At 37.4% G+C, this 27,755-nt stretch overlaps 1 protein-coding gene and 1 long non-coding RNA gene across 2 annotated transcripts; both read right to left on the bottom strand.

Moving 5' to 3' along the window:
• Positions 1-1,205: 1,205 nt before the first annotated feature.
• Positions 1,206-22,563, bottom strand: LOC5565252. Its single transcript, XM_001649542.2, has 6 exons — positions 21,672-22,563; positions 17,432-18,290; positions 3,733-5,199; positions 2,885-3,663; positions 2,599-2,816; positions 1,206-2,392 (listed from the first exon to the last, which is right to left on the bottom strand). Exons 1-6 carry the CDS (start codon positions 22,417-22,419, stop codon positions 1,292-1,294), a joined length of 5,172 nt encoding a protein of 1,723 aa, XP_001649592.2. The 5' UTR covers positions 22,420-22,563; the 3' UTR covers positions 1,206-1,291.
• Positions 22,564-22,829: 266 nt separating this feature from the next.
• On the bottom strand, positions 22,830-23,482 carry LOC110675383. The gene is made up of 2 exons (XR_002499433.1): positions 23,337-23,482; positions 22,830-23,281 (listed from the first exon to the last, which is right to left on the bottom strand). It is a non-coding gene; the product is annotated as an uncharacterized LOC110675383 (long non-coding RNA).
• Between the last annotated feature and the right edge of the window lie 4,273 nt (positions 23,483-27,755).

Below are 27,755 nucleotides of genomic sequence, written 5' to 3'. Positions count from 1 at the left end.
ACGATTCTCTCCATACAGATACCTTAATTTAAATTATGCTTATTCTATTTATGTTTAATATTCAAGTTGTTGAACAACCAGATTTATTTCGAGTTGAAGAAATTGCTGTAGGGCCGGTAGCAGGTCTTTTTCTAGAGACTTCCCAACTAACATTTTCACGGAATAAGAGTTGAACCAACCAATCTCAAACATATTTCAGCTGTTGGGAAGGTCTCTATTTTAATGAAAGTCTCTGAATAGTCTTTTATTTTAATAGAAGATCTCTAAGATCTTTATTTCAATCAAAATGCGCTCTAGAATCTTATTATTGCAGTGCTACAAGCTCCAAAGAAAAAAAATCAAGGACTGTAATGCAGCTTTTCAACAGGTTCTTTAAGAATTTCCTCTCACATGTCTCATGTAAAAACTTCAAGAAATTTTCCAGTGATTTTTCCAGAGATTTCATCTGAAGTATCTTCAGGGACTAATACTGGGATCCTTCTAGTAGTCTCTATAATTAAGCAAATCAATCAATCAATCTTTTACATGATCTGCAGATATATAAATTGCATTCAAGCCTAGTCTTAAACTTCGTTGAGAAAGCTTTCGTTGTAGTTGGAAAAGTCATGTTAGAAAATCGTTAAGAATTTAAGCAAATGGATGGCACTGGACTTGTTTATTCATATCGTGTTTGAATCTTTCTAGATCTTCTTATTTCTCGTAAAGTCAACAAAATGTCATTCTGAATATTTTGTTTTAGTATTTTACATATTTCGAAAGATTTCGCCCATTATTCCGGATTTATAAAAAAAATCTTTCAAATCATATGATGCGTTTCCGAAGAGTATGTCCTATTGTATTGATTCTAATTATTCTTGAAAGTTCAACTATAAATATTTTTGTCGAGATCTGTAGGGGCCCCTAAAATGTGGGGGCGCGGGGGCCATGGCCCCCTCGCCCCCGTAAATGCGGCCCTGGTTGTAAGGAAGTCCATATCTCGATAGTTAAACTCTAAAAACAAATTGTAATAGCTAAGGTAAAAATAAAAATATTTGAAATTTGAAAAAAAAAAATTGAAAAAAAATAACCAAAAGGATGCGGACTATGCGATGCAAATCTTTTCGTTTGCTTCATACTTATTTAGTTTCTCTATAGCTATGGAGTACAATGCACACACATTGGTATAGAGTTGGGGATTTCTTTTTCAGAGAAAAAATAAACATTTCTTTGTAAATACAGTAACACAATAACTTTAATAAGAAAACCCGTATCTATTAAAACGTTGATAGTGACAATCAATGAACATTAATAATCAACATAACGAATCATCTTCACCTATCTGATTGATTCGATCCTCCAACTTCGCGGGAGTTTTAAAATTTTTTCGCACGCGTGGATTGTATCGCATAATGATGGGACTCAGCTTTGGGGGACTATTATATGCAGCCAGCTGCTCCAATTTTCGTTTTTGCAAGCTAACAGGTTGTCCAACGCCAGGAGAGAAATCAGATGGTGTGGCAGTATTGGCGTTCATACTGGCTCCGGGTATGCATCGCATTGGAGTAGTAGTTGAACTTTTTCGTAATGGTGTTTGGAAGCCGTTGTATCGTGGAAGTTTTTTATCCTTCAGTTCTGCTATTTTAAATCTACACTCATCGTAAAACACCTCCAGATTTACATCTTTCAGGGTGGCGTGTAAACTTTGAAACTCTTCAACGAAGTGTTTTGACTTGGAATGTTCACTAAAAGTAGTGTATTCGGTAGCGAACGCGGTTGGAATTACACTAAGCGCATTAATCGTTCGCCACTGGAGATTGGATATACAGAGTACTACTCGTTCTCTTACGACATCTTCGTATGCGTATTCCTTTATTCCGGACCAAAAATTTACGCAAAGTAAATTTTTGTCAATGTCTGCCAAATACACTGTTTGAAATTTTTTGCTTTCTATGGCACCAACCAGGATGACTATGCCAATCGTATCGAATTCATTGAACATTGGCCGGAAATTTGAAGCGTCTATATCAGCTATCCTCGTCAAAGTTCTCATTTGTTGAACCGGGAGCTCACGTTGCCGCTGATCCAAAGGTTTAAAGGAACTGTTTTTACCTGCTGTCAACTGCACTTCGCCGTTTCGTGTTCCATTAGCAGTGACATTCCTTATTTCTAGCACCGTTGACTCTTGAAACAAGTCGCAAAGTTCCTCCGGTGGTCGCCATATGGATAGAAGAAGCACTTTTTCTGGTTTTCGGGCATCTGTGATTCGCATTTTTAGCAATGAACTCACTTTGCGTTTGCTTTCAGCGCTACTCATGCGTTCTTTGATACGTCGATTCACTTCTTGGAGGCACTCTTCCTGCTTACGCCGCTGGTGGTCCATGATGGCTTCCCGTTGGGTACTAGTAAGTTCGATCTGCAAAAAAAAAAATCAAATGTAAAAGGGAAGTTAAACCGTTGGCCCCGAAATTAACTAGCCAAGGGCTAAAAATCTTGTTAATAAGGATAGAAAAAAAAATTAAATTGATTGGAAATGCGTAGAACTACCTAAAAGCTGTCCAGAATTAGGCGTGATCATGGTACACTACTAAATGGCGACTTTTGACACAATTTTCAACATACCTCTAAGCAAGAAACATCCAAACCGGCCTCCATCAGCTCCACCAACTCAGCCGTAGTTGTTGCACGCGTTAGTTTGCTGATCAGGCGACGACCATTTGGTTGAACTTTTTCCGCCTGTACATCCTTCTGAATTTGACTGAATAGTGCTTGGAAGCTCTCGAAACGATTGCTATCACTCTCCAATGTCCTGCGTCTTTCAACTCGTTCCGAACGCAATACTGTGGGAAGATTGGGAAAAAATATCTTTTGAATTTAAAAATTTTATTCAACAGAATAACACGCTTACCAGATCCAAGAGCATCTCGCTGAGTCTTATCGACGAACATCAATGGGTACACTCGTAGGATTATTACTTCTAAACTAACAATGAGTCCTCCGCGGTCAAGAACGTCGTCTGCAGATATCACAAAATTCAAAGGCACTTTATACAATCCAAGCCGAGTGTCCCACTTAGTTCTACGAGTAGAATTTGCGTGGATTTTCAACCGCACATCTGCCGGAACTTCCAAAGGTGAACATCCTTCGTTGAGATTTAATAATTCTGCTCCTTGAATCATAAGTTTGGTACCGATTGTAATTTTCCCATTGAGTATGGCTTGAGTTAGAGGAAAATCCAATACTGATCTGATGGGATACCATCCATCGCAGAGCTCAATCTCTACTTCAAATGGATCTGATCCACGAAATATTCGTGATACAAAAAGAACCATTCGTTTACTGGCGATGTCGTCCTTTTCCAGCATTTTCCTTATCACAGAACGTTTGGCACTATCGATTTCTAAATGATACCGATACATAATTTGATTGAACATATTTTCTAGCGTTGTAATCCCATGGAAATAGTCCGGTAAATTGCGTTCCATTGACGTTAGTTTTATAATGGTCCACACCCAGCAGTTTTCGATCCACCCTGCAGGAACTAGTGCTGGATCGATACCTGGAGATGCCAAGAAAGCTAGCTTGAACTCCGGAAGTCCTGCTTGGCAGCGTTCATTGAAGAAAAGAGTAGTTGTATTTGAATCACCTAGCACAATGCCATCTACGTTTTCCAAGCACTCAGTTTTACTGTAAAAGGAGTCAATGAATCATAAAATCACTTAAATTTGGTTGTAGAAATTTGTTAGAATTACTCACGTGTAAAATTCAATCATATCGAACTTAAAGTTCATCGCATTATCAGCATTCACGTCTCGTAGCTTTTCTGGGACAGAGCAGGGTTCTGCCGAAGGATTCCTGTTTTCAACAAACTGTCGCAGAGTCGATCTTCCAATCATCTGTTTCTTGCTAATGAACTCGGTCAACCTTGGCCTCCGCTCTTCCAGTGGTTTATTTTCAATGTAACTCTGTTGGCGTTGCATGGACAGCTTCCTGGCTTCTGCTATATGTGGGGCAACTTTTAATCCTTCGTCTGAATTCAATTTGGCAACGACGTCTCCAAAGCTATCATCCCAATGAGCTTCCCCTGGTACATGATGGTCGTCAGCATTCGCCTTGTCACATTCATCGAAGCGATTTGAGAGCCGAACTTGCTTCATAGGACGAGCTCTATGGCTATATGGGGCGGTTGCCTCCGATCCACAGAACAGCTGCTGGAACTCGTGGTCATCTAGATCTCCAAAAAAGTGATCTAGCTCATGCTTTCCGTTTTGACGAACTGAAGAGTTTGTTGCTTTACCATGTAAGTTTGGCGTGCTAGTAGAGAACTTGTTAACGACATTATTGCAACTTTGCTCTGGTTTGTACTTTTTGGGAGGCGTTTCTGTTCCACAACCATTTGCATCACGAAGACGTTTTATACTATTACTAGGCTCAGCTTTGGTTGATTTATTTTCAATTTCACGAAATATTGCTTGAGCTTTGGTAGAATCTGAAACATTTATCGGTTCTCTTTTGCTTAGAGGATCTTCATCAGTAACACTTATTTCGTTTTCTATGTCAAGCTCTATTTGTCTGAGAATCGATTGCGCCTTCGACATGGCATTATCAGATACTTTTATCGTGCTACCACCAGCTGTCTGAAATCCGAAGCAATCACTTCCTCTATTATCGGGGACTTTATCTGCAGTTTCCATCTCAGACTCAATCTGATCTAAAATATGCCGTGCTTTTGCCAAAGCTTTTTCTGATGCTTGTACACGGCTTCCTCCAGCAGTTTGAAACCCATCAAACGATTGCTGTGCTATTTCCGGTTTATCGTTCATTTTCGTCGGTTTGGGCCAATCAGAACCTCCAATGATGCTTCCGTAAGGTGAATTCATGTCCACATTTTCTTCATTTTCCTTCCATATTTGTTCGGCTTTTGCAAGGGCCTCGACCGAAATGTGTACCTTACTACCGCCTGCCGTACAAAACCCGCCGAAAGATGGCTTTTCCGGAATGGAAACTGCGCATGTCTCGACACGCGAAGCGATGTGGAAAGCTTTATCTTTATCGTATTTTCTTTCTTTTTGATCACAGATAGTGCGAGCTTTAGCCAAAGCTATGTCGGATATTTTGACTCCAATGTTTCCAGCGGATGGGAACACATGGGGTTCCCATGTGTCATTGCTGGCTGGGGGTAGGTCACATTCTGTTGCAAGGCTGGCTGACAAAGTTTTTGGTCTGTATGAAAGAAAAAAAATGATGATGTTTCAAAAAACTACAGTTAGCTCTTCTTAACTTAATTTTTAAAAATCAATAGAATTATCAAGACATAACACATACTACAGTATTTACCGGATTTTATCAGCCTCTTTTTGTGGAGAACTTATTGTTTTCACCGTTTTACTATCGAATTTTCTCCAAAACCTGTTCAAGTTACAGTCAACTCTTCCTAACTCGATATTGAAGAGACCATCGGCTTAGAGAAGTATCGAGTCACAGAACACAAAACCAGTGCAACTACGATTCAAGGGACCATCGAGTTCATACTCATGATTAACCGCCTGCAGTTGCTACTCCGTTACTGCAAGAACAGCTGTACTTACACAAGGAACCAACAGACGCTCAGTGGCGACTCGTAACCTCACTTTTTACCTGTTCTACGACTCTAAAACTGATTATTTCGGCAAATTTAGATTATAAATCAAACAATTAATTATTGAAATCGTCCTTCCTAGCAAAATTTCTCCTCATTACATGCAAATTTGTTACGTAAATTCAAGAATTTCTATTCGTGTAACAGGTAGATTTGAGGTTAGGGAATCGCCACTACAGACGCTACTTAGGATCAGTAGCATCTTCAATGTGTAAATCTTGGTGTTCTCATTATTACAACAAACAATACCGGCGCCAGCCGTCCGAATGCAGGACAATTTGGGGATGGGAGGGAAATGTTGACGTGTTACTTGCTTTATAGAAGAAAATGGGGTCCTCTGCATTTCCACTGCACACTGGGAGTTTGGATATGGGAAAGGATTCTGATAAACGGTAGAGATATAATTTGAAAGAAATACGTGAGCATACCATTGGTTGGTAAATGGCTGGGCATGGCGTACCTCGCGTACCTGCAGGAATAAAATAGCTTTGCTTCAGCAAAACCTGGAGCGTCTGTACTCCATGTTAGGAGTGGCTCACAACAGCGTCTGTTCCCCACGTCAGGGGCGGCTGATCATCGCCCGAGTGCCAGAGAAGGACTCTAAGCTAAACTGCGCACCATGGTTCTCCGAACATTTAGGGAGAATGGTCCTCCGGAAATCTAGGGGGTTGGTGTCAGGCCCTGCAAGCCAGCCGTAAAAACATCAAGCAACGAATAATCAACGAGAGAATACGAACCGGGACAATCGGCGAAGACCTCAGCTACGTAAATGGACTAGCGATTGGAAGCTCGGTACGTGGAATTGTAAATCTCTCAACTTCATCGGGAGCACACGCATAGTCGCCGACGTGCTGAAGGACCGCGGATTCGGCATCGTAGCGCTACAGGAAGTGTGGTGCGAACGTATAGAGGTAACCATACCATCTACCAGAGCTGCGGCAACACACACGAGCTGGAAACAGCTTTTATAGTGATGGGTGATCGGGTGGTGGCCGATCAATGAGAGAATGTGCAAGTTGAGGCTCAAAGGCCGGTTCTTCAACTTCAGCATATTAAACGTGCACAGTCCTCACTCCGGAAGCACTGATGATGATAAAGACGCTTTTTACGCGCAGCTCGAACGCGAGTACTACAGCTGCTCAAGCCACAACGTCAAAATCATCATAGGAGATCTAAACGCTCAGGTTGGCCAGGAGGAGGAGTTCAGACCGAGATTGGAAAGTTCAGCGCCCACCGGCTGACGAACGAAAACGGTCTACGACTAATTGATTTTGCCGCCTCCAAGAATATGGCCATTCGTAGCACCTCCTTCCAGCACAGCCTTCCATACCGATACACCTGGAGATCACCACAGCAGACAAAATCACGTGGTAAATCGACCACGTTCTGATTGATGGACGGCACTTCTCCGACATTATCGACGTCAGGACCTATCGTGGCGCTAACATCGACTCCGACCACTATCTGGTGATGATTAAACTGCGCCCAAAACTCTCCGTCGTTAACAACGTACGGTACCGACGACCGCCCCGGTATGACCTAGAGCGACTCAAGCAACCGGATGTCGCAGCTGCATACGCGCAGCACCTCGAAGCTGCATAACCGGAAGAAGGTGAGCTGGATGAAGCCCCTCTTGAGGACTGCTGGAGAACAGTCAAAGCAGCCATCAACGATGCAGCTGAGAGCAACGTCGGATACGTGGGACGGAGTCGACGGAACGATTGGTTCGACGAGGAATGTAGGCAGATTTTGGAGGAGAAGAACGCAGCGCGGGCGGTCATGCTGCAGCAAGGGACCCGGCAGCACGTGGAGCGTTATAGACGGAAACGGTAACAGCAGACCCGCCTCTTTCAGGAGAAAACACGCCGCCTGGAGGAGACGGAGTGCGAGGAGATGGAACAGCTGTGCCGGTCTCAAGAAACACGCAAGTTCTATCAGAAGTTCAACGCATCCCGCAACGGCTTCGTGCCGCGAGCCGAGATGTGCAGGGATAAGGATGGAAGCATTTTGTCGGACGAGCGTGAGGTGATCGAAAGGTGGAAGCAGCACTTCGACGAACATCTGAATGGTGCTGAGAGCACAGGCAATGGAGATCGGGACAACGGAGGAAAAGCCTTCGTCGGTACTGTGGGCGATGGAAACCAACCAGCCCCCACTTTGAGGGAGGTTAAGGATGCCATTCACCAGCTAAAGAACAATAATGCTGCTGGTAAGGATGGTATCGGAGCTGAACTCATAAAGATAGGCCTGGAGAGGCTGGCCATTTGTCTGCACCGGCTGATAGGCACAATCTGGGAAACAGAACAGCTAACGGAGGAGTGGAAGGAAGGGGTATTATGCCCCATCTACAAGAAAGGCGACAAGTTAGATTGTGAGAACTTTCAAGCGATTACCATTCTAAATGCGGCCTACAAAGTATTATCAGAGATCATCTTCCGTCGTCGATCACCTATAGTAAGCGAGTTCGTGGGAAGTTATCAAGCTGGCTTTGTTGACGGCCGATCGACAACGGACCAGATCTTTACTGTACGGCAAATCCTCCAAAAATTTCGTGAATACCAGGTCCCAACGCATTACCTTTTCATCGATTACAAGGTGGAATTCGATAGCATCGACCGCGTAGAGCTATGGAAAATCATGGACGAGAACAGCCTTCCCGGGAAGCTCACGAGACTGATAAGAGCGACGATGAAAGGTGTGCAAAATTGTGTGAAGGTTTCAGGCGAACATTCCGGTTCGTTTGGATCCCGCCGGGGACTACGACAAGGTGATGGACTTTCGTGCCTGTTGTTCAATATTGCGCTAGAAGTTGTTATGCGGAGAGCCGGGCTCAACAGCCGGGGTACGATTTTTATGAGATCTAGTCAATTTGTTTGCTTCGCGGATGATATGGACATTGTCGGCCGAACATATGAAAAGCACAGCAGCCCTGCAAAGATGGTGTTCGCTTCGGATCCGGTTGGTACAAGAAGGCGTGGAGCACAGCGAGCTAGGTGGACGGATCAAGTACGTATCTATTTGGCGAGCGTGGGGCAGAACCGAAGATGGAAAGATGCGGCCACGAACCGAGTTTTGTGGCGTGAAATTGTTGATTCAGTGTTATCTGATAACATCTATCTAATTAAATGAATGAATGACAAGAAATACAAAAAAGCCTACATTTTTAAGAAGGGCTTTTGAAAATGGGGCTGACAAAATCGGATCATCTATGTAACACAAATATTGTTGAAAACACAGATGCGAAAATCTGTCTTCAGTGCTTTTTTGATCACTTTTAGTTTTTGTTAACAAATACTTTTGTCATAAATAATCTTTTAGGGTCCTAGAATATGGATAAGGGCTTTAAAACTTATTTTTGTTGATTAACTCCTCCTATAGCCAAAACTTTGGAAATAGATTTTCGTACGTAACACTTAAAACATATTTAACTTCGCCATCAGTAACAGTTATTTTGGAGATAATTATAAATATTGATTAATTGACATTATTTTGTTAAAAAAAAACTATACCATATAGTTTTTAACAACTATATTTTTGATAGAGTGTGCAATGAAACGTCAGCATTTTTAATTGTTTTAGGTTTCTCAAATTAAACTTTATTAAGTATTGAATATTTCTTAATGTTTACTCAACATTTAATGTAGATTTATCAACATATATGAAGAAGTTCGTTGCTGCTCCATCGAATTAAAAAAAATACTCGAGAGAGGTTCTCGTTGAAGGCTTACTAGTGTGGGATTTCATTGGCATTTCTCCATTGACAACATATGTACCAGAATTTAATATACAAATTTAGGAATTTTCCCGTTGAGGGTAAGGGAACAGAATACCCTGCATGGCATCGAATTGAAATTTCACAGTGTAGGGGAGAATCCTGTATGGTCGGACAGCCTCTAAGCCCGGGCACTAGTCGTTATTCAGAAACCAAGGGCAAATTTTAAGAGTTTAACACCATAATACAATACCTATTGGGAAGTTATTAGGTTACACAGAATATAACGTTCTTGTCTTCACAGATTATGAAATTAGAGCTTTATGGGCCTTTTATGGGCCGGACACTTATATGGCTGTTTTTAGCTTGATTTTGGACCCCTGGAAAACACTGATTTTGTAGATAAAAGTGCCTAAAACACTGATCAATTTATATGAAGCATAAAAAACATATGTTATATCTTCATTCTATTGTATTGGTATGAATTTTCATCAACTGGTTCACTTGTACGAATTAACTGAATTTAGTGTCCGGGCATAGAGGACACCTAAAAATGTATGCACATTTTTACAAAACGTGTGATTGCTTTCAAAAACAAATTTCGACGGTTTAATAAACCACATGTTTTTTCCTCTTGTTCAATCGTAGAGCTTTCAATTAGTAACAAAATTCTCGATAGAAGTAATGTACTTTTGGAATTATGAGTTTAAAACGAAAAGTGTCCGAGCATACAGGACTTCCCCCTATATCTGGGTATTTTTCACAAATTATTCAAGGAACGTTTCCAGCAATTCTTCAGTTTCTTCAAAAATTCCCTCATTGATTTTACTAGGAATCGCTCCAAATTTTTATTTTTTTCCTAGATTCCATAAAGAAATCCATTGAAAATTTGAAATTTCTTCTAACATTTCATCAGGTTAAAGCTGCAATTAGTTTCCGAATTTCTCTAACGATATTTTTATAAGGAATTCCATGTGGGATACTTTTAGAGTTCTTCCAGGAATCCATACAAGAATTACTACATGGAATTCTACATGAATTCCTATCGATAGTGCTCCTTTAGTTTCATCATGGATTCCTTAAAAGATTCTTCAGGGGTTCCCTAAAATACACACTTAAATAATAACGGTAAAATAAAACACCGTAATTTCGTCGAAATTTTACGGATTCCGGTGAAATTTTACCGAAAAGTGTAAAAATTTACCGTACTCCATTAATTTATTTCACCGAACTTTTCAACTGTTGAGTTACGGTGAAATTCACGGATTCCTGTTAAATAATATAAGTGTGTATTGTTCAGAAATTTCTGCAGGAACTATTTCAGAGATTGGACCAGCACTTTTTATCTAGAGATTCACCAATTTTCACGTATTCTTGCACAATTTTTATCATGCCTGCCTCAATGACATTTTCCAGAAATTCATCCAAGTGTTTCGATATTTATGAAGGAATTTCGCCGGATATTACACCGCAAATTCCTACACTATTTCCAACAAGTTTTTTTCACGGATTCTTTCAATAGTTTAATCAGGAATTCTTCCAGAGGTGCTTCCACACGAATTCCTGCAGGTATGTCTGTAAGAAATCATCCAAGGATTTACATGGGATTCCTCCAGATTTCATTTTGTTAATCCACATTCACATTTATAAGGCATTCAGCGACGGCGGTAATCTGCGCGCAATGGGGTCCTAAAGCCCTGTCCCAATTTTAGTGTCAAACGCTTTGACCAAAAACACATGTTAACTCATTTTTTAACGTTTTTTGTTTGTTTATGTCCAAAAAACATTTTTTATGTTTTTTTTTTAGATTTTGCCACACCCCTTGGCTCAAACTCAAAATTTTGATGTATTTTGTTTTCTGTGTCCCTTCCAGATTGTCAGATAGGAACAACCCTAGTGTTGAAACTAAAAGCCCTGTGGTGTTTTTGTCGACTAAGCGAACGTCAAACATGATCAAAAGTGTCAAGGTTCATTTGCGGACCCACTTTTTAAATTAAAGTTTGAATATGATATAGCCGTTATTTGAGCAGAAAAAATGGCTAGAGTAGTTGCCGTAACATGCTCATTCTTGTTATTAAATAAAAATAAGATTTCATTAAACATTCACGCAGAGAAAACAATTTTAAAATTAAATATATTCTGTATCATTACAACAATATATCTGTCTGCCGGCTTATAGTTGCCTTTCATTGTTTCAATAACAACTCGTTATTTGGTTTAAAAATATGTAGGGTAGGTGTACCAGTTATGGACACAGTGGTTCCCTATTTCGCCATACGCGATAATTTTATTCTCTCCTCATTTTAAAAGTTTGTGTGTCTTTTAGCAGTAAGATAAAGGATATGTCTTGCTGTTAAAACATTCAAACAGATTGAAAATGTGAAAATTATAGAAATTTCACATATGGCCAAATAGGGAACCACTATGGCCATAGCTGGTACACTTTCCCTATTGTTGAATTTGACAGCTGGGTTTATTGTGGCGCAACAAAATTAATTTTTGATTCATCTGTTTTTCTTTTGAAACCACAATTTCTTTGCATTAAAATAAAACCTATCGTTTTTGAAACAAATAACAATGTTTTTATTGAGATAAAAACTTATTTTTGTTGATCATGAAACCCTGAAACCTCGTTTCTTTATTTTTATGAAATAAATTACGATAATCGGTTTTAAAAGCCTATTCTATTTTCATTTTACGTAAGTACAGGGTGTCCGCAAATTATCCGTACAAACTTTGAAGACATGGCTCTATACAATCAAGCATAATAAATTCAATATTCTTGCATGGTTTTAAACATTGGCTTATTATATCCTTAAGAAGTAAATTTGACACATTTCCGATTTCAAATAATTGCACAACCAACCCAAATGTATTGAGGTGTCTTAGAGGGAGCTGTTTTCCGAGCTTTATGACGGAAGAGAAATGTCCATACAACTCACTGGATTTGCACCGTACAATTTTCTATTTCCAGTCTAACTTGAAGCCACCTACCTGTAGATTACTTCAAATAATAATAGGACATTTGGAATCATCTCTTTCAGGTTTTAGGGATAACACATCTCCAGTATGACTAGCGGCCCTCAGGAAAAACGTTTCCGAAAAATTTAAATTTGCCTATCTCAGTAACAAGCAATTATTCCGAAATTTTTTAAAGTTGTATTTTGTGTTAACATATAGATATATTATTAAAGGTACATGGACATTGATTTTTCATTGTCTTCAATGCGAGGTCATCTTTCTAATATTTTGCTGTTCGGATAATTTGCGGACACCCTGTATATGAAACTTGCTCTTTAATCCGTTTGATTTGAAGATGAGCTTTATTCGCTCCGCGACAAAGCAAAAGCGTGAAATCATCAGCTCGTGTAGATGTTGACTGCAATAATTGAAAATTCTTTAATGAAAACAAAAATTTAGAAAGATATACCAAAACTTACCATAAATAGCCTAGATTATAGTTTATAGATACTCCGAAACTGTGATGACAAATCGATGACCTGACCTCCTTAAACAAAAATTTTCTGCACGTCTTGCACTTTGGTCTAATTTAACGCACTAGAAATATCTACATTTTCACCGTTTCCAATCAAAACCAAAATGGCGGGCCAGTTTTTATATTATACGCATGATCAATTGAATCATCAATGAAAGAAATTGAAACAAATAAAACTTTCATTTGTTGTAAAGTTTTTCTTTTGTTGTTTCTACAAATTTCTTGTGCGGATTGCTTCAACAATACTTGTGTTTTATTCTGATAAAAATATTGTTGTTTCAACGCATTTTTTGATTGCAACGAATTGAAAGGTTTATTTAAAACAAAAATAATATTTATTATTTTGAATAGTTGTTAATTCTCTGCGTGTTTTAGGACCCTATTCAAACGCAATGTCAAAATTCAAGTACACGGAGAAAAATCAGTCCAGTTTGAAACAACCAATGTTTTGGTTGAATTTCAAACTAAAAATTTGGTTGTTTTCAGGTCCAAGTATGATTGTTTCAAACTGGAGAATCCATTGGAAATTAACTAATAAAATGGTTGTTCCAATCTTAGGTTTTAGTAAAAACTAACAGTGATTTTGGTAATTTCAAACCAATTTATTCGTTTATGTCAAATAAGTTATTGTTTATTTCTACCATTATTTAGGTTGTTTGTTTTTGTTCAGATATCTGAGAATCAAATTAAAACATTAGTTAGATTCAAACAATATTCAATATCAAACTGAATTGCTGTGCGGTGGACAACTCCATTTAACTTTTTCTCGTTGGAAGTTTTAGTGAAAGTGGAAAATTTACAGTACTACTAGTAGTAATTATTTTGATCTGTTACTCTTTTCATGAGGTTTTGTACGGTAAGTGATGCATATTATTCATTTTTTTATTGAGTGATCCAGCTTTAGTTGATTGTATAATCTGTTTTCAGATAATGGACAATGGATGCCAGCCTCCACAATGGTTTTGTGGCTTCGCTTGATATATGCGACTTACGTCTAAAAAAGTAGGTTATAAATTATAATGAAATTCTTTATCAAACCAAGCTACAACAACATTGTTTTCCACACAGGTTTTGATGTTTTCCACCCATTATCTTGCATGAAATGCTATGCAAAGATCGCTGCGCATTTTGGACGGTCTGACGATAAAATGCATTGTAATTCTGGATATTTGAACAAAAATAAACATTTGAAACTTCTCCTTCCTTTGATTATTTCATTCATAAAATAATGATGAAAAATGAAAAAGCAACCCACATTATACAACTAAAAGATTGCTAGATTCAACCAATAAATTTGTTTGTTTCAATACGAGGATTGTTAGATCCAAACTAATGTTTCCAGTTTGAAATAACCTAACGCGTTGGTTGTTTCAAGAAACGTCAAATGAAACAACCAAAATGTTGGTTGTTGCTAACAAAAATATGTTTGAATTTGATTGAATTCTTGCAAAAACATCAACACAAGATTTTAGTTTGTTTCAATAAAGTGACATTGTTAAAGTAAACTAATATTTTGTTTGTGCAATATTCAATGTGGAATTTAGGTTGAAATCCACTAGATTTTGTTTGTTTTTAACAAACTTTTTTCTCCGTGTATGTTTGATTTTTTTCGTTCTTCAAGAACGCGAATGTTTCAAATTAGCTAAATCTGAAACATTTGATTATTTTTATTATCACTGCGACGTATATCAATATCTTCAGTTATTCGAATTCCGTGGATTTTTCTTGCCGAGCACAATATACAATACATATTCACATATTAGTTCCAATGCCTGGTGACCGAGAAATTTTTTTTTCCAAATTTCTGCCAGATACACGAGATTAATATGCAGTTGAAAGTATTTCAAGTAAAACGTACCTGGATTTTTTTTTTGTATGGTATTCAGTTGGAGCTGCCTGATAGCTTAACTTGTCAAGGCTGAACCCTCGGTCTGGCTTTTGCCAAGTTTCCCCTCTACCAGGACCAATACTCAGACGGACTAGGCTATGGTGCCCACATGAACACTGTTTTTTTATTAGTATTGTGATGTGATAGTTTTTGAAAAATACCCATATTCCCTTGCTTCTGAGAGTAGTAGTGTCATTACTAATACTGTCTAGTCCAAATGGTTTTGAATAATTTGTCATTTAAGTGCTATTCTGATTACTCCTGTCTTTTACGTAAGATTAGAGGCTTAAATGTCAATTGTCGTGAAGTCTTAACAAAATTAGGCTGTTTAGTAGTAGTTCTAGTTAATTTCATTTTTTATTGTTAAAAGTATTTATTGGTCATTACGCACATATATCCTTCAAGAAAAAAGTCACTTTCCTTGTCTATTCAACAATTTCTCGAACCTAGCAAGTGAACCCTAATGATCGATCTCAGCGTCTTACTTTCCATAGTCATTTTTATGGTGAATATTTAAGAGTAAAGTTACCTTAGGCTTCTATAACAGTCTCCTACAAGATTCACTCTTCGGTGGCAAATGCAATGCTTCACAACGCCTACTTTCTACTTGTAAGTTTAGCGAAAATGAAGCTGGAATTAGATTATTTATACCGTTGTTACAAAAGAGGTATTTCTTTTTATGGCAATGTAAAAACCATATTAAAATAAGATTGTCGCCACTTATTTCTACTCAGTGAATCTACTAGTCATTTTCCTCAGAGTAATATTCCCTACGTCGTACATGATAACGATGTGACTAGCTAGCTAATAGTAAGAGTGGTTACGGATCATTCTGGTTAGCAAATTGCCAACTGATCGTCGCCAATAGTAATTATGTCCACTTCGAATAGATTAATTATTTGAAATGGGCATCAACGCTATCAACGACGCAGAATGTCCGTTGGATCACATCCGAGAGATTAGTGCGTCTATGCCAGCTAAATTATGACGCGGCTTTAAGCAAAAATGTCAAAATGTGATACCACCACTACAGGTTACGCCTTTGGTTTCCATCTAGAAGGGCCAATGGATTATGCTTTCCCATCGCAGCAAGGTCGCATAACCTAGGGGAGGGAACACCATGATGTGTGGAAATATTGATCCAATATTTCCGCAAATTGAGAAATTGCGAAGTGCCCATTTTTCTCAAAATAGGCTAAAAGCCCCGGTTTTGGCCAGCCTAAGAGAAAAAGTCAATAAAAAAATAAATGGGAAGCCGTATTTATACTACAAATATGTCGAATGCAAGCTTTCAATCCATATTATGTGTGTAAATATCAAAACTGAGCTAAAACCATTTTTTCGCTTTGAAAATCCCGTTGGTCAATATAGGCCAACGGAACCAGTTTCGGCCAGAGATTTAACTTTGGTTCCTAAATTGGCCAATTGCATTGATTTCTCATAAGAGTGGCCAAATTAGGTGTATGTGAGTTAAAATTATAAGGAAAATGAAGTGTTTTTCTTATGTTTTGAATCAATTTGGACGAGTAAATGAATGTAGCTCTATCATATGAATGTGATCTACTGAATACAAAAGGTTTCAAGCTGATTGGCTATGTAAAACGGTGTATAATCCACTATGACTACAACTGGCGTAAGGCCAAAACCGGTGCTTCTACCCTATGAGAAATGTGTTCTTGGTCCGCTCTGACTTAACGTCGACCAATTGTCGTCTAAGATTTCTTTAAGATTTCAACCAGAAACTTCTAAGGATACCTTCAGGAGTTACTCCAGTGGTTTCTTCTAAGATTTCTCCTGAAATTATTTTAGACATTTTCACAGCAGTTCTCACATAAATTATTTTTCCTAGGATGTATTTAAAGAATTGACATAGCAATTTTCAGTAATTACTTTAGAAATGCCTGAAAAAATCTAGTCATAGACGATTTTTTTAGAAAAATGGCTAAAATAATCATTAAAAAAAATATTTAATTTAATCCCTGGATAATATCTTGGAAAATGTTCTGAAGGAACCCCGGAAAAAAATAAGAGAAAACAATGTAGGAATGATCAGAGGAAATAGGTACTGGAATAATTGCTGTTGTGTTTGCTGGTGCGAAATCTCAAATGAAATTTTGAAGACTCCATGGAAATTTTACTTGAGAACTATAATTAAGAGATGCTTGAAAGCACTACGGGAGCAATCCCAGTATGAAATGCGAGAAACAATCCTAGAGAAATTTCTAGAGGAATTCCTGGTTGAATTCAGTGCGGCAATCCTGGAAGCGTACTTCATAGATTTCCTAAAGCAATCCCTTGAAGAATGTTTCGGAACAATTTCTGGGTAAATTTTTGGATGCATTCTCAAATGAGTTTATATGAAAACGATAGAAAGAGTAACTGGAAAAATGTGACCAATAACGCGGGTAGATCACCTTTTCATGGTGCGTTATGGGGTAAAGATCTACTAGTGAGCCCTAGTCCTAACTGCTTCAAACAAAGAGAACAGGATATTATAGTAATCAAAGGAACATTTATTAGTCCTTGTTACATTTTTAAACTTTGTTGAAAGTGACAAGTCTTGATTTTCCCAGTTGCCGAGAATGATCTTGAAACAAGGGAAAAAAATGAGTGGAATACAACAGTTTGTATTCTAATCTTTTATATATTTAGTTCTCTAGTTTGAAGAAGTAATGACTAGGATTCTGATGCATGGAGGAAGCTATTAATTCTAAGACATACCTATTGCCATACTCTTGGACCGGTGGTAAAGGCATGACAAAATCCGCATCGCAGAAAGCTTGTTTCTTTTCGTTTGGTGACCCACGTTTCACCGTTTCCATCGATTCCTCTTTTTTATTTGCTGGATTCAGCTGTACAAGAAAATCGTCATCATCATCCAGCAGACGATGAATGTGTTTCTCAGAAGTGAACCTTGTCAATTCACCTTCGCTTTCCGTTTCAGAATCATTTCGAAACAACCAAGCTATATTCAGAACTTTCGGTGAGCCGCCTGGGTCCGAAGTTAAGGAAATCGGAGACGATGGTTCTGGGGGAAATCCGAAAAACGGTGGTTCTTTTGTCAAAGATTCAGAATCGGGTTTGGGTTTTGTAGCCGATGGTACAGATTGTGAGAAGAATTGCGAAAGTTGATTTATGTTCGCTTTGATGAGTAAACTGGAATCGAAATTGTCGCCCTCCGGACTGGAGTCGACCACAGCTTGGCTTTCGGGTTGATGGTTTTGTTGAGTTTCATTTAAGCAGTCCATTTCTTCGTCAGACGATAGACGAACGGGCTCCAGTTCATTCCCATTAGTTCGGTCAGAATATGTACTCTCGTAACTAAGTCTGCGAACAGCAACCGGAGTATGGGGGCTTTGGAGCTTTTTCTTGGAAAATGTTCTTCTAGTAGCAGTTTTACGCACTGCCTGAGGAGGACTTTCTATATAGCTTTGAATTTTCTCCAGTCGTCTTCTAAGCTGGGATGATTTGATCTTGGAGAAATCTATTGTCAACTCATTATCCGAATCGTCGCTGAAATCCATAGAAATGCACTTTTTCACATTGCCAGTTGATGGAGGAGTACGGCATTCTTGAATTACTGTAATTGACAAAAACGAGATGCAAAATTAACAAACCAAGTGATTTGAAGTTGTATGCATTAGTGAATTAAAAAAAAAACTTATTCGAAAAGTCCTGGTACTCGACCATAGGATGGAAAATATGCTTTTTTAGATGAACAAATCAACTTTCAAACATATTGTTCGGAAATTCTGCCCGATCAATTTATGAAAAATGGTTATTTTTGATGAAAATTTTGGGGCTACCCCGTTTGGCATAAAGTCATTTGGCATAAAGCCATTTGGCATAAAGTCGTTTGGCATAATGGTCATTTCGCATAATGGTCATTTGGCATAATGGACGTTTGGCATAAAAGAAAAGAAATTAAAAAATTAAATAATGCTACTTAAAAGAAGATCTGGTGATCAAAAGAAGGGAAATTCGTCGATGAAAGTGTTAGTACCGTGAGGGCCCCTAACTCTGCGCAGCTCCTAACTCTGCGCACTTTTACCAAAATCTGGTAAAATACTTAAAATTTTTGTTTAAACTTTTTTCCATATATTGCTACAATAGAAACAAAAAACGCGAAAAATTTTCTTGGCAAATTTACGTTTATTACTTTAATCTTCTATATAAATAAAAATGGAATGGTGTTTGTATGTCACGAAATGACTTCAGAACGGGTCAAAGGATTTAAATGATTCTTCCTTCGTTTTGTTCGTCAAGGGTTCCGACGTGTTTGTGTGTATAAAAATCCCAGGATATTTACCGGGAATGTCGGAAAAACGAGCGTGAACGGAACTGTCATTTTGTATGGGATGATCCATGACGTTTTTCAACAGCCTACTTGATAGCAAGACGAAGTTTGCCGGGACCACTAGTAAAAAATAAAATAGCATTAAAAATATTGAAAAACGTCCAAATTGACTGCCCGTTAGCAAAAATGCTAAGAGAGTACCTCATCACTTAAGTCATTTGAAGCAAATTAAAGAGAATATACTTCAGATTTTTAGTATGTAGGCACTAGTTTATTTATCGAGCAATCATCACTGGTAAAGTGCAACTTATTTTCTCTTCATTTTCTTTTTCTTCTTAAGAGCGCATAGTAAGGAACCATTTTTCAACTATGTTCCTTACTATGCGCAGCAGTTATAAAACGTTATTTTCAACATACAATCAACCCTCCAGAGGTCGATATTGAAGGGAACCATTGTCTTGTCGACACCATTTAGATATGGAATAGAAATGCTTTGGAAAATTGTTTGAGGGGACCATCATAGTAAGGGAAGATTAAAAAATGACGTCCATCATAATTTAAGGATTTCTACACTCCGTCCCCTCAATCCCCTGACGCGATTTTTACAGTACCTAAATTGTCATATTTTCGTAGACTCCTCCTCCCCTGAACGATGGACGTAATTTTTGAATGCTCCCTAACCATCCAATAAAATAATTTTGATTTTTTGTATAGTTTCATGAGTCAATATCGAGTAATGGAACATCGAGGTTTAATTGTATTTGCTATATAGAAACGCCAATAAAGTACTGTTATTGATCTGCAATACGAATCGTTCATTAATTACGTCACGCTTATACAGAGCGACGATACTTCTCGATTGAGCGATGAAAGATACATTAAGAATGGATATACCCTTTCGCTTAAACTATTCTTCGTATTTACATACGATATTCGTATTTACATACGATATTCGTATAACAAACCAGAACCAGGTTCTTATTTATTATCTTCAAACCCGGATCCGACCCGAATCCGAGACAATTATTTAATACCCCGAACCAAAGTAAATTTGGTTTTTATATTTTTTAGTGAAAACACATAAACAGACAAAGCTAACTTTCCTTTACACGCTTAGGGTGAACGCAAAAAAGACGTAGTTTGTACCCTTTTTGTATGTTCTAGATTTTAGAAAACCAAGCTAATTACATGTTTTGGAAGTAATATGATGATTTCGATTATTTTGAGAGTTGCAATTAATGGCATTCAGTAACAGTAATTATCATAGATTGAGTTATAAATAAAATTCACTTCACTTAGTAAACTTCTATGTAAGAGACATTCCACGCTCCACTGGGGACGTAAAGCCATATAAAGCAAGAAAATGAATATTAATTCAAAGTTCAAATGCTAGTAATGCTTTTAGTAAAATACTTAAACTGTTATAAAGAATTTATCGAGTGCGCAGAGTTAGGAACCTAAATGCGCAGAATAAGGAGCATTGCAAAAATGAGTGCGCAGAATTAGGAACACGGACACCCTTGAGAAAAATTAAAAATTTGCAATCAAAATCATTACTTAGTAAAGCTTTTATATTTTTTCCTTATACATAAGATCAATAAGTATTTGCTCCCAAAATTTCAGAGTATTGTGTTTTGTTTTCAATTAATTACAGCTGTTTGAAATTTGAAAAGCCTTAAGTGCGCAGAGTATGGGGCTTTCACGGTAGTTATAATGCCAAGGAAAGAAGGCAAAATTGTCAATGAAAATCTTAGAAGTCACAATGCAAACCACTAGTTCAACAACGTAATGAGAAAGAACAGCCTATGACCAAAAGAAGGGAAAATCACATATGAGAATGTTAGCAATGGTAATGCCAAAAGCATAGCAACTCAGTTTTCAATGATTATGCCAAACGTCCATTATGCCAAATGACTATTATGCCAAACGACCGTTATGCCAAATTATTTTATGCCAAACGGCTTTATGCCAAATGACTTTATGCCAAATGACGTCCCCCCGTATTTGTTTTAGAAAATATTTATGTTTTATCTACTAAAAAGACACTGCCGTACAAAAGTTTAGTTTCATGAAACATACAAAAGTGTTTTGTCCATATGTCTGTGATTGCACGTCCAATTGAAACTCTCTATGTCGTATTTTTTTAAGACTCGACACGTTAATGCTTCCATTGGACGATTAGTCCTTTGAAGGAAGCATCGCACTAGACAACGAACTAGCATGCAACGCCTAGTGGTACAGTCGCAATACATCCCTGATGAAAAGTTTTCCGGACTGAAGCGTGAATCGAACCCACGCCCCTTGACTCGATGCGGCAAAATGCTTAGTAACACTAACCGCACGGTCACGAGGTCTACGAAAGGCAAAGAATTAATTTTACTTCGTAGGTATTTTTTCAAAAATATTTTTCGAATTTCTGGATTTATTAAAATAACAAATCTGTCAAATCATATGATACGAATCTAAAAAGTATGTACTGTTAATTTGATTCTAATTATTTGTATAAGTTTAACTATAAAGATGTTTGACGAGACTTGTGGAGAGTCTAAAATGAGGGGGCTCGGGGTACATGGCACCCTCGCCCCCGGAATTTCAATTTAGGGGTGAGGACCATGACTTATCGAGTAGTTTTTTGTTCTGGGAAACCCTAATATTCATACTTACATATCGACTTTCTAGATAACGAAGACTGCCTCACGTTGCTCCAGCGATCCTTTCTTCGTTCCTCTTTAATGGGCGTTTCCGGTCGTCGAACCTGCGATTGAGGTTCAGGTTTTACCTGTACAATTTCGCCCTCTTCCTGCTGTTTCAAGGGGCTACTCCAGTCGTTCAGCTCGTGTTCCGGATTGGTGTTCAAACCAGCAATAATATCAGCAGCTTCGCAGATTCCGATCATCTGGGTGTCCAAATCAAACTGAGTATAACTATAGTTTGCCTTTTTACCCACCGGAACTGCATTTGCTTCCTTCGCAGTCTCCGAAACTGAGTCCACCGGTTCCGGCTTTATGTCTGCTTCAATGACTTCTTCTACTCTAACGAATTTCTTCTGAACATTGGCTAGGAAATCCTCTGAAGGTCGTGTAGTATTTTCTGGTTCAATTTTATTAGCCTTTTCTATGATAGCAGCAGCCACCAGCGGATCTTCATTAGTCTGTGCAATGTCCATGGTGTCCACATCGAAATACAGCAGATTGATTTCGTGGGGTATTTCTGGTTCTACATTCGATTCTTCAGCAGGTTCGTCGAATCTGCTATCGTCCGGTAAATCATCCTCAGCTATTGAATTCTGTTGCTGCACTTCGGGAGGCCTGTCACGATTTAGCGTAAGAGACGTGCGCTGTTTGAAATGTAACGTTTTCCGACGGGATTTCCGTTTCTTCACTAATTCTGGGCTTGCTGGCACTTCATCCATGTTTGCAGTATCCACTTAATCTATTATATTTAAACGCTAATACTCTTTTTACAAAACTATTGCGATACGAGAAGTAAACCGGCGAAAAATTTGACTGTTTATTTTGGTTTTTCTTCTATTTTCTCCCATTTCGATTATTTTCGAACATGATTTGACATTTCAAAATTCGACGTCGAAAGCACACATCAAAAAAATCCAACCAGCTTTAAGTAAGATTCATTCAAATAAAAAAAAACAGTTCTTCTTTGTCTTATTGCTCTGAGAAGAAAATGCATTCAATGTCAGTTCATAAAATAATAAGCTTTTTCAATGATGAAGAAAATAAAATATAAAATCGATATTTGAATGTATTATACAGTTGACTCTCCCTTACTCGATATTCCGTATCTCGATATCGAGTTAGAGAACCATACACGCTAACCCGGAAGTACCCATTAATGGGTACTTTCGTACCCATTTCCAACTAAAGTGGCTTAACTCATTAAATGGGTACGGCCCATTTACTCTTTAAAGAGTATTCGGCCGAAACTTCAAAACATGGGTATATTTCACTCTTGATTGGTTTCACAATAATGGGTAAAAAACCCTCTTTTTTTCATTCATTTCGCTCTGCATTCAAGTTGATTTTTTCACAAAATTAATTTAAAACAATCTCAAACTAATGTAAATGAAACAATCAATATTTATTATTTAGTATCATGTAATGCTTTATTGGAGATCATTCAATGGACCATACAGCCAATATTTTACAGGACGCTTCCCTGATATTCTTCCTATCCAATTCCAACCTTCCACATTGGACATCGGCTCCCGAAATTGTCTGCGCCACAGCCATATTCGGATGTTGTATGCAGTAATCATTCTAGAATGAAAACAATGAAAATAACTATCCTTTAATCAAACCAAAAATTACTTACCTTGAGAGATGTGTTTAATATTATTGCCCATTTACAAATAGTTACAGGAAAGAAAAATATTTATTTTACAAAAACAAACGCCACCGCACAGCCAATTGAAAAATGGCGCTGCTGCTCTTCAAAGCAGCATGCGTATTATGTACCCATCATTAGTTAACGACTAGAAACTTCATTAAGGGGATTAAGTACCCTTTTTATGACATTTAAAAAATACCCTTTTTCTGACAACTCAGTACTGGTCATAAAAATGGGTACATGGAACCCATTAAATGGGTACTTCTGAGTTAGCGTGTAGTAAAAGTTGGTTTTCATGGCTAACTCGATGGTCCCTTGGATCGCAGTTGCATTGGTTTTGTGTTCTCTAACTCGATACCTCCCTAACTCGATGGTCCCTTCAATATCGAGTAAGGGAGAGTTAACTGGTTTATAAATAGGGCTCAGTGTAGAAATATTTGAAAGCGCTAAACTGCCGCAAGGTATGCAGCAAACGTCACATAGAACCTAAGACAAGACGTGACAGGTCAAAGTACAAAAACGAAACCAATTGCCTGTCAAAAAAGACCATAGCTGTGATGTTAAAGTCACCAAAATAGCTTTGGTGAGCGAATTTGACGGATAGCGCCGACAATTTTTGTCGCATAGGATTCATCGAATGTAGCGCGGTTGTTGCACCATGGCCAGATTCATTTCCCGAGCGCGTGCACGGAAAGAAATAACAATTGTGATTTAAAAAAAAAACAGTAGCGGAAAATCAACTGATGATCATTGTCGTTCTACTATTATCAAACATTTTAATAAAAATAAAATGCTTTTAGAAGTGCGCAGCAATGCTAAATCGGTCTGATGTATTCTGCGCAGTTCATATGTATTTTACACACGTTCTCCTATAATTGTTTTTAATCCACTTCGATACCGTCAATCCGATGGCGTACACTCAGCTTAAGGTGATTATAAAACGAAGCCAAACAAGGGCACAAGACTGGAGAATCTGACAACAGTTTGCGTTGAAAACCAATCAATCTGCTTGCTTGCTGGTGGTGACTAATGGGATAAATTTTCAACGGTGAGAGCTGTTTGGTTCTCAAGTCTTGTGCTTTTGAAAATTTGAGGTGTGGCTTTGTTCTATAATCACCTTAACGCAATTTATAATTAAGTATTGAGTTGTAAATATTAGTATATATTAGTTGTGTTGCTAGAGGACATCTTGAAAATTCACTGAGATTCTTTCAGAAATCCTTCTGAAATTATTATATGTAGTTATTTCTTTGATCGCTCTGATTTTTCCAATAACCTCCTTGGGACTTCCTATTGGACTATCCCAGAAACCCATCTTGGGTTATTATGGAAATCCTTTCAGGATTCTGCTGTAAAATTCTGGAATTCTGCCGTAAAATTCTGGAATTCTGCCGAAAATGATTTAATGATTGCTTTCCAGTGTAATGGAATCTATTTTAAAAATCTGGGTTCGGGGATTCTCACAAAATTTCTCGGGATTTCTTCTGAAAATCCAATCGAAATTATTATTTAAATTCTGATATTTTCATCGTAATTCTTCAGTATTTCTTCCGTGAAACTTTTTGAAAGTTCTTCAAAATCCCTTTGAGATTCTTTCCGAAAAATGTCTTAGATTATACCTATTATTCTAGAATACTCTCGGAAAGACGCCTGAGACTATAATTAAAAAAATCTATTATTTCACTTCACTTTCTTCCGTGCAAATTCTTGGGATTATTTCGGAAATTCCTCTGCAATTCTTTTGTAAATACCAATGGAATTCTCCCAGAAATCCCTGTGGAATACTTCCGAAAATCCTGCTAAGAATCTTCCAGATGACGGGGATTTTTTTAAATCTTTATTTATGGAAATCATCCGAAAATTCCTCTGTAATTGTTTGTAAATCCTCCTTATATTCTTACAGAAATCCTTCTTATATTCTTACAGATTTATTGCTATTGATTTTATTGTTTCTGCCTGAGATAATTTTGTATATCCAGAATTATTCCGAAAATTCCTTCGTGATTCTTTAGAATTTTTTGCTAAGATTTTTTGAGAAAAAAAAAACTCTGTGATTCTTCTGGAAATTCATAAGGAAGTGTTTTTGATTTTTTTCGTGATTTATCATTGATTTTCCTTGAAAATTTTCTTAAATCCTTGGCAGAATTTTCTGAAAATCCCTCTTGACTTCAAATGGAAATCCTCCAAGAAAACTACCGGACAGTCACTGGGACTTTAAAAAAATACCTATGAGATTCTTCGATTACTGATTTCTTTTTCTGAGCATCTTTTGAAAGTGACTTTTAAATGGTTCTGGAAATTCCATTTGAAATTATTCCGTAAATCTTTCTGGAGCTCTTCTGGACATCTTAATTATTCTGGAAAATATTCATGAAATCGTCTGGATGTCTGTGACTTTTCATTGAATCTTCAGGGGTTCTTGCGAAATAACTTCTGGGATTCTGTATTGGATATCACTGTAAAAAACATTCAAAATCCATTCGAAATTCTCCTGAGATTGTTTCAGGAATTTACGAGAATCCTTAAAATAATTCCTTTAGAAATCTCCCTGATAATATTTTAGTGATTTCTCTGTGGTTCTTCTGTAAATCGACCTGGGATTCTTCCGGAAATCCTCCTTTAATTCCAAAGCAATTTCCAGAAGAATTTTCAGAAGGATATTTTTAAGAATCCTGTATATTTTTCCCTAAGAATCTCAATGTATTTAAACAAAATACCAGGACAATTTACGGTTCAATCCCACAAAAACTTCCGGTGGAATTCTTGAATGCTTATCATTCAAGCAGAATTCCAGTCGTATTTCCGGATGAATTTCGGCAGGTTTTACGGAAGAATCCCAGCAGAATTTCTTGAAAAATTCCAATAAAATTTCTGGAAGAATCTTTGAAAGATGTTTTGAAGTCCTCCAGCAGGATAACAGAAAGAAATCTGGGGGTATTGTAGAAGAATTTCCGAAATAATCCTAGAGAGATAGTCGAAATAATAACAGTTTTCTTGAAAAATTCAGGAAACTCCCAGAGTCTAGAGGTAATTCGGGAAGAATTTCTGCAAGAATCCTTAACAGAAGGATTTGAAGGATCCTCAGAAAGATTTTCGAAAGTATCCCAGAAGGCTTCCCGAAAGAATGCTAGAAAGATATCTGGAAGATTTCCTACAGGATTTTTGGAAGAGTCCCAGACAAATTTCAAGAATATGGACGTAAAAATCTCAGTGGCATTTCTAGAATAATTTCAGAAAGATTTTCGGAAGCATCCTCGAAAGTATTCTAAAGGGATTCCGAAAGCATCTCAGGTGATTTCCGGAAGAATACCAGAGGTATTCTCATAATAATCCCAGAAGTATTTCCGGAAAAAGGCCAGAGTTATTTTCGGAGGAATTCTCGACGAATTTGTAGTAGAGTCGTAGTACATTTTTTTGGCAAAATCCTCTAAAAATATCCAGAAGAATTGCATCAGGATTTTTGTTAGAATCTTCCATTGAATTTCCGAAAAAATCTTCGAGAATTTCGATTCGAATTTGATTTCCAGGATTTCAAAAGTAATCCTTAAGGAGATAAACGCAAACTCACATACAGATTTATGCAAATATTCCAATAAGATGTCCAGAAGAATCACAAAGGATATCCGAAAGAATCTCAGATATAGTACCGGAATGCTAACGATGTTTTTTAGATGAGTTCAAAAGCGATATCTGTAAGTATTCTGTGATTTCCAGAAGAACTTAGAGAAAAATCAGAAATAATCTTTAGATTTCCAGAACAATCCCAGAGAGGTTTTGAAGGATTCATAAGTGATTTAAGGAAGAATCCCAGGAGGGAAATTCCATAGAATTCTGGAGTAATTTCTGGACCAATGTCTTTTTATATGCTGTATCAATATTAACAAGTAATTATAATAAACAAGTATTTATGGAACAATAACAATTTTAATTTATCGCCATAATTGAACGACAATTTTAATTAGAATGTGCATCCACCACATCATCCCTCTCAGAAGGAATATGATTCTAAATATTTTTTTTTGCGGTGATTTAGAATTGTAATCACATACTAGTTTGATTGTATGTGGTGTCATTCAATATTTAAAATAAGATTCGTTAAGCCGAACATGTTGATCCTTCGACATGAACCAACGAGCATTGCTTGAAATAATGAGATTTTTTCGATTACTTTGATTACTGATTTCTTTTTCTGAGGATCTTCTAAAAGTTAATTTCAAATGATTCCGAAAATCCCGTTTGAAATTATTCCATGAATCTTTCTGCAGTTCATCTGGACATCGGAATTATTCTGGAAAATATTCATGAAATCTTCTGGATGTCTGTGAATATCCTTTAAATCTTTCAGGGATTCTGGCGAAATAACTTCTGGGATTCTTTTGAATATCACTGTAATTTGGATTTAGA

Source organism: Aedes aegypti, chromosome 2, assembly GCF_002204515.2.
Source record: "Aedes aegypti strain LVP_AGWG chromosome 2, AaegL5.0 Primary Assembly, whole genome shotgun sequence".
Lineage (NCBI taxonomy): Eukaryota > Metazoa > Arthropoda > Insecta > Diptera > Culicidae > Aedes > Aedes aegypti.
This window is presented reverse-complemented; position numbering and strand designations above follow the sequence as displayed.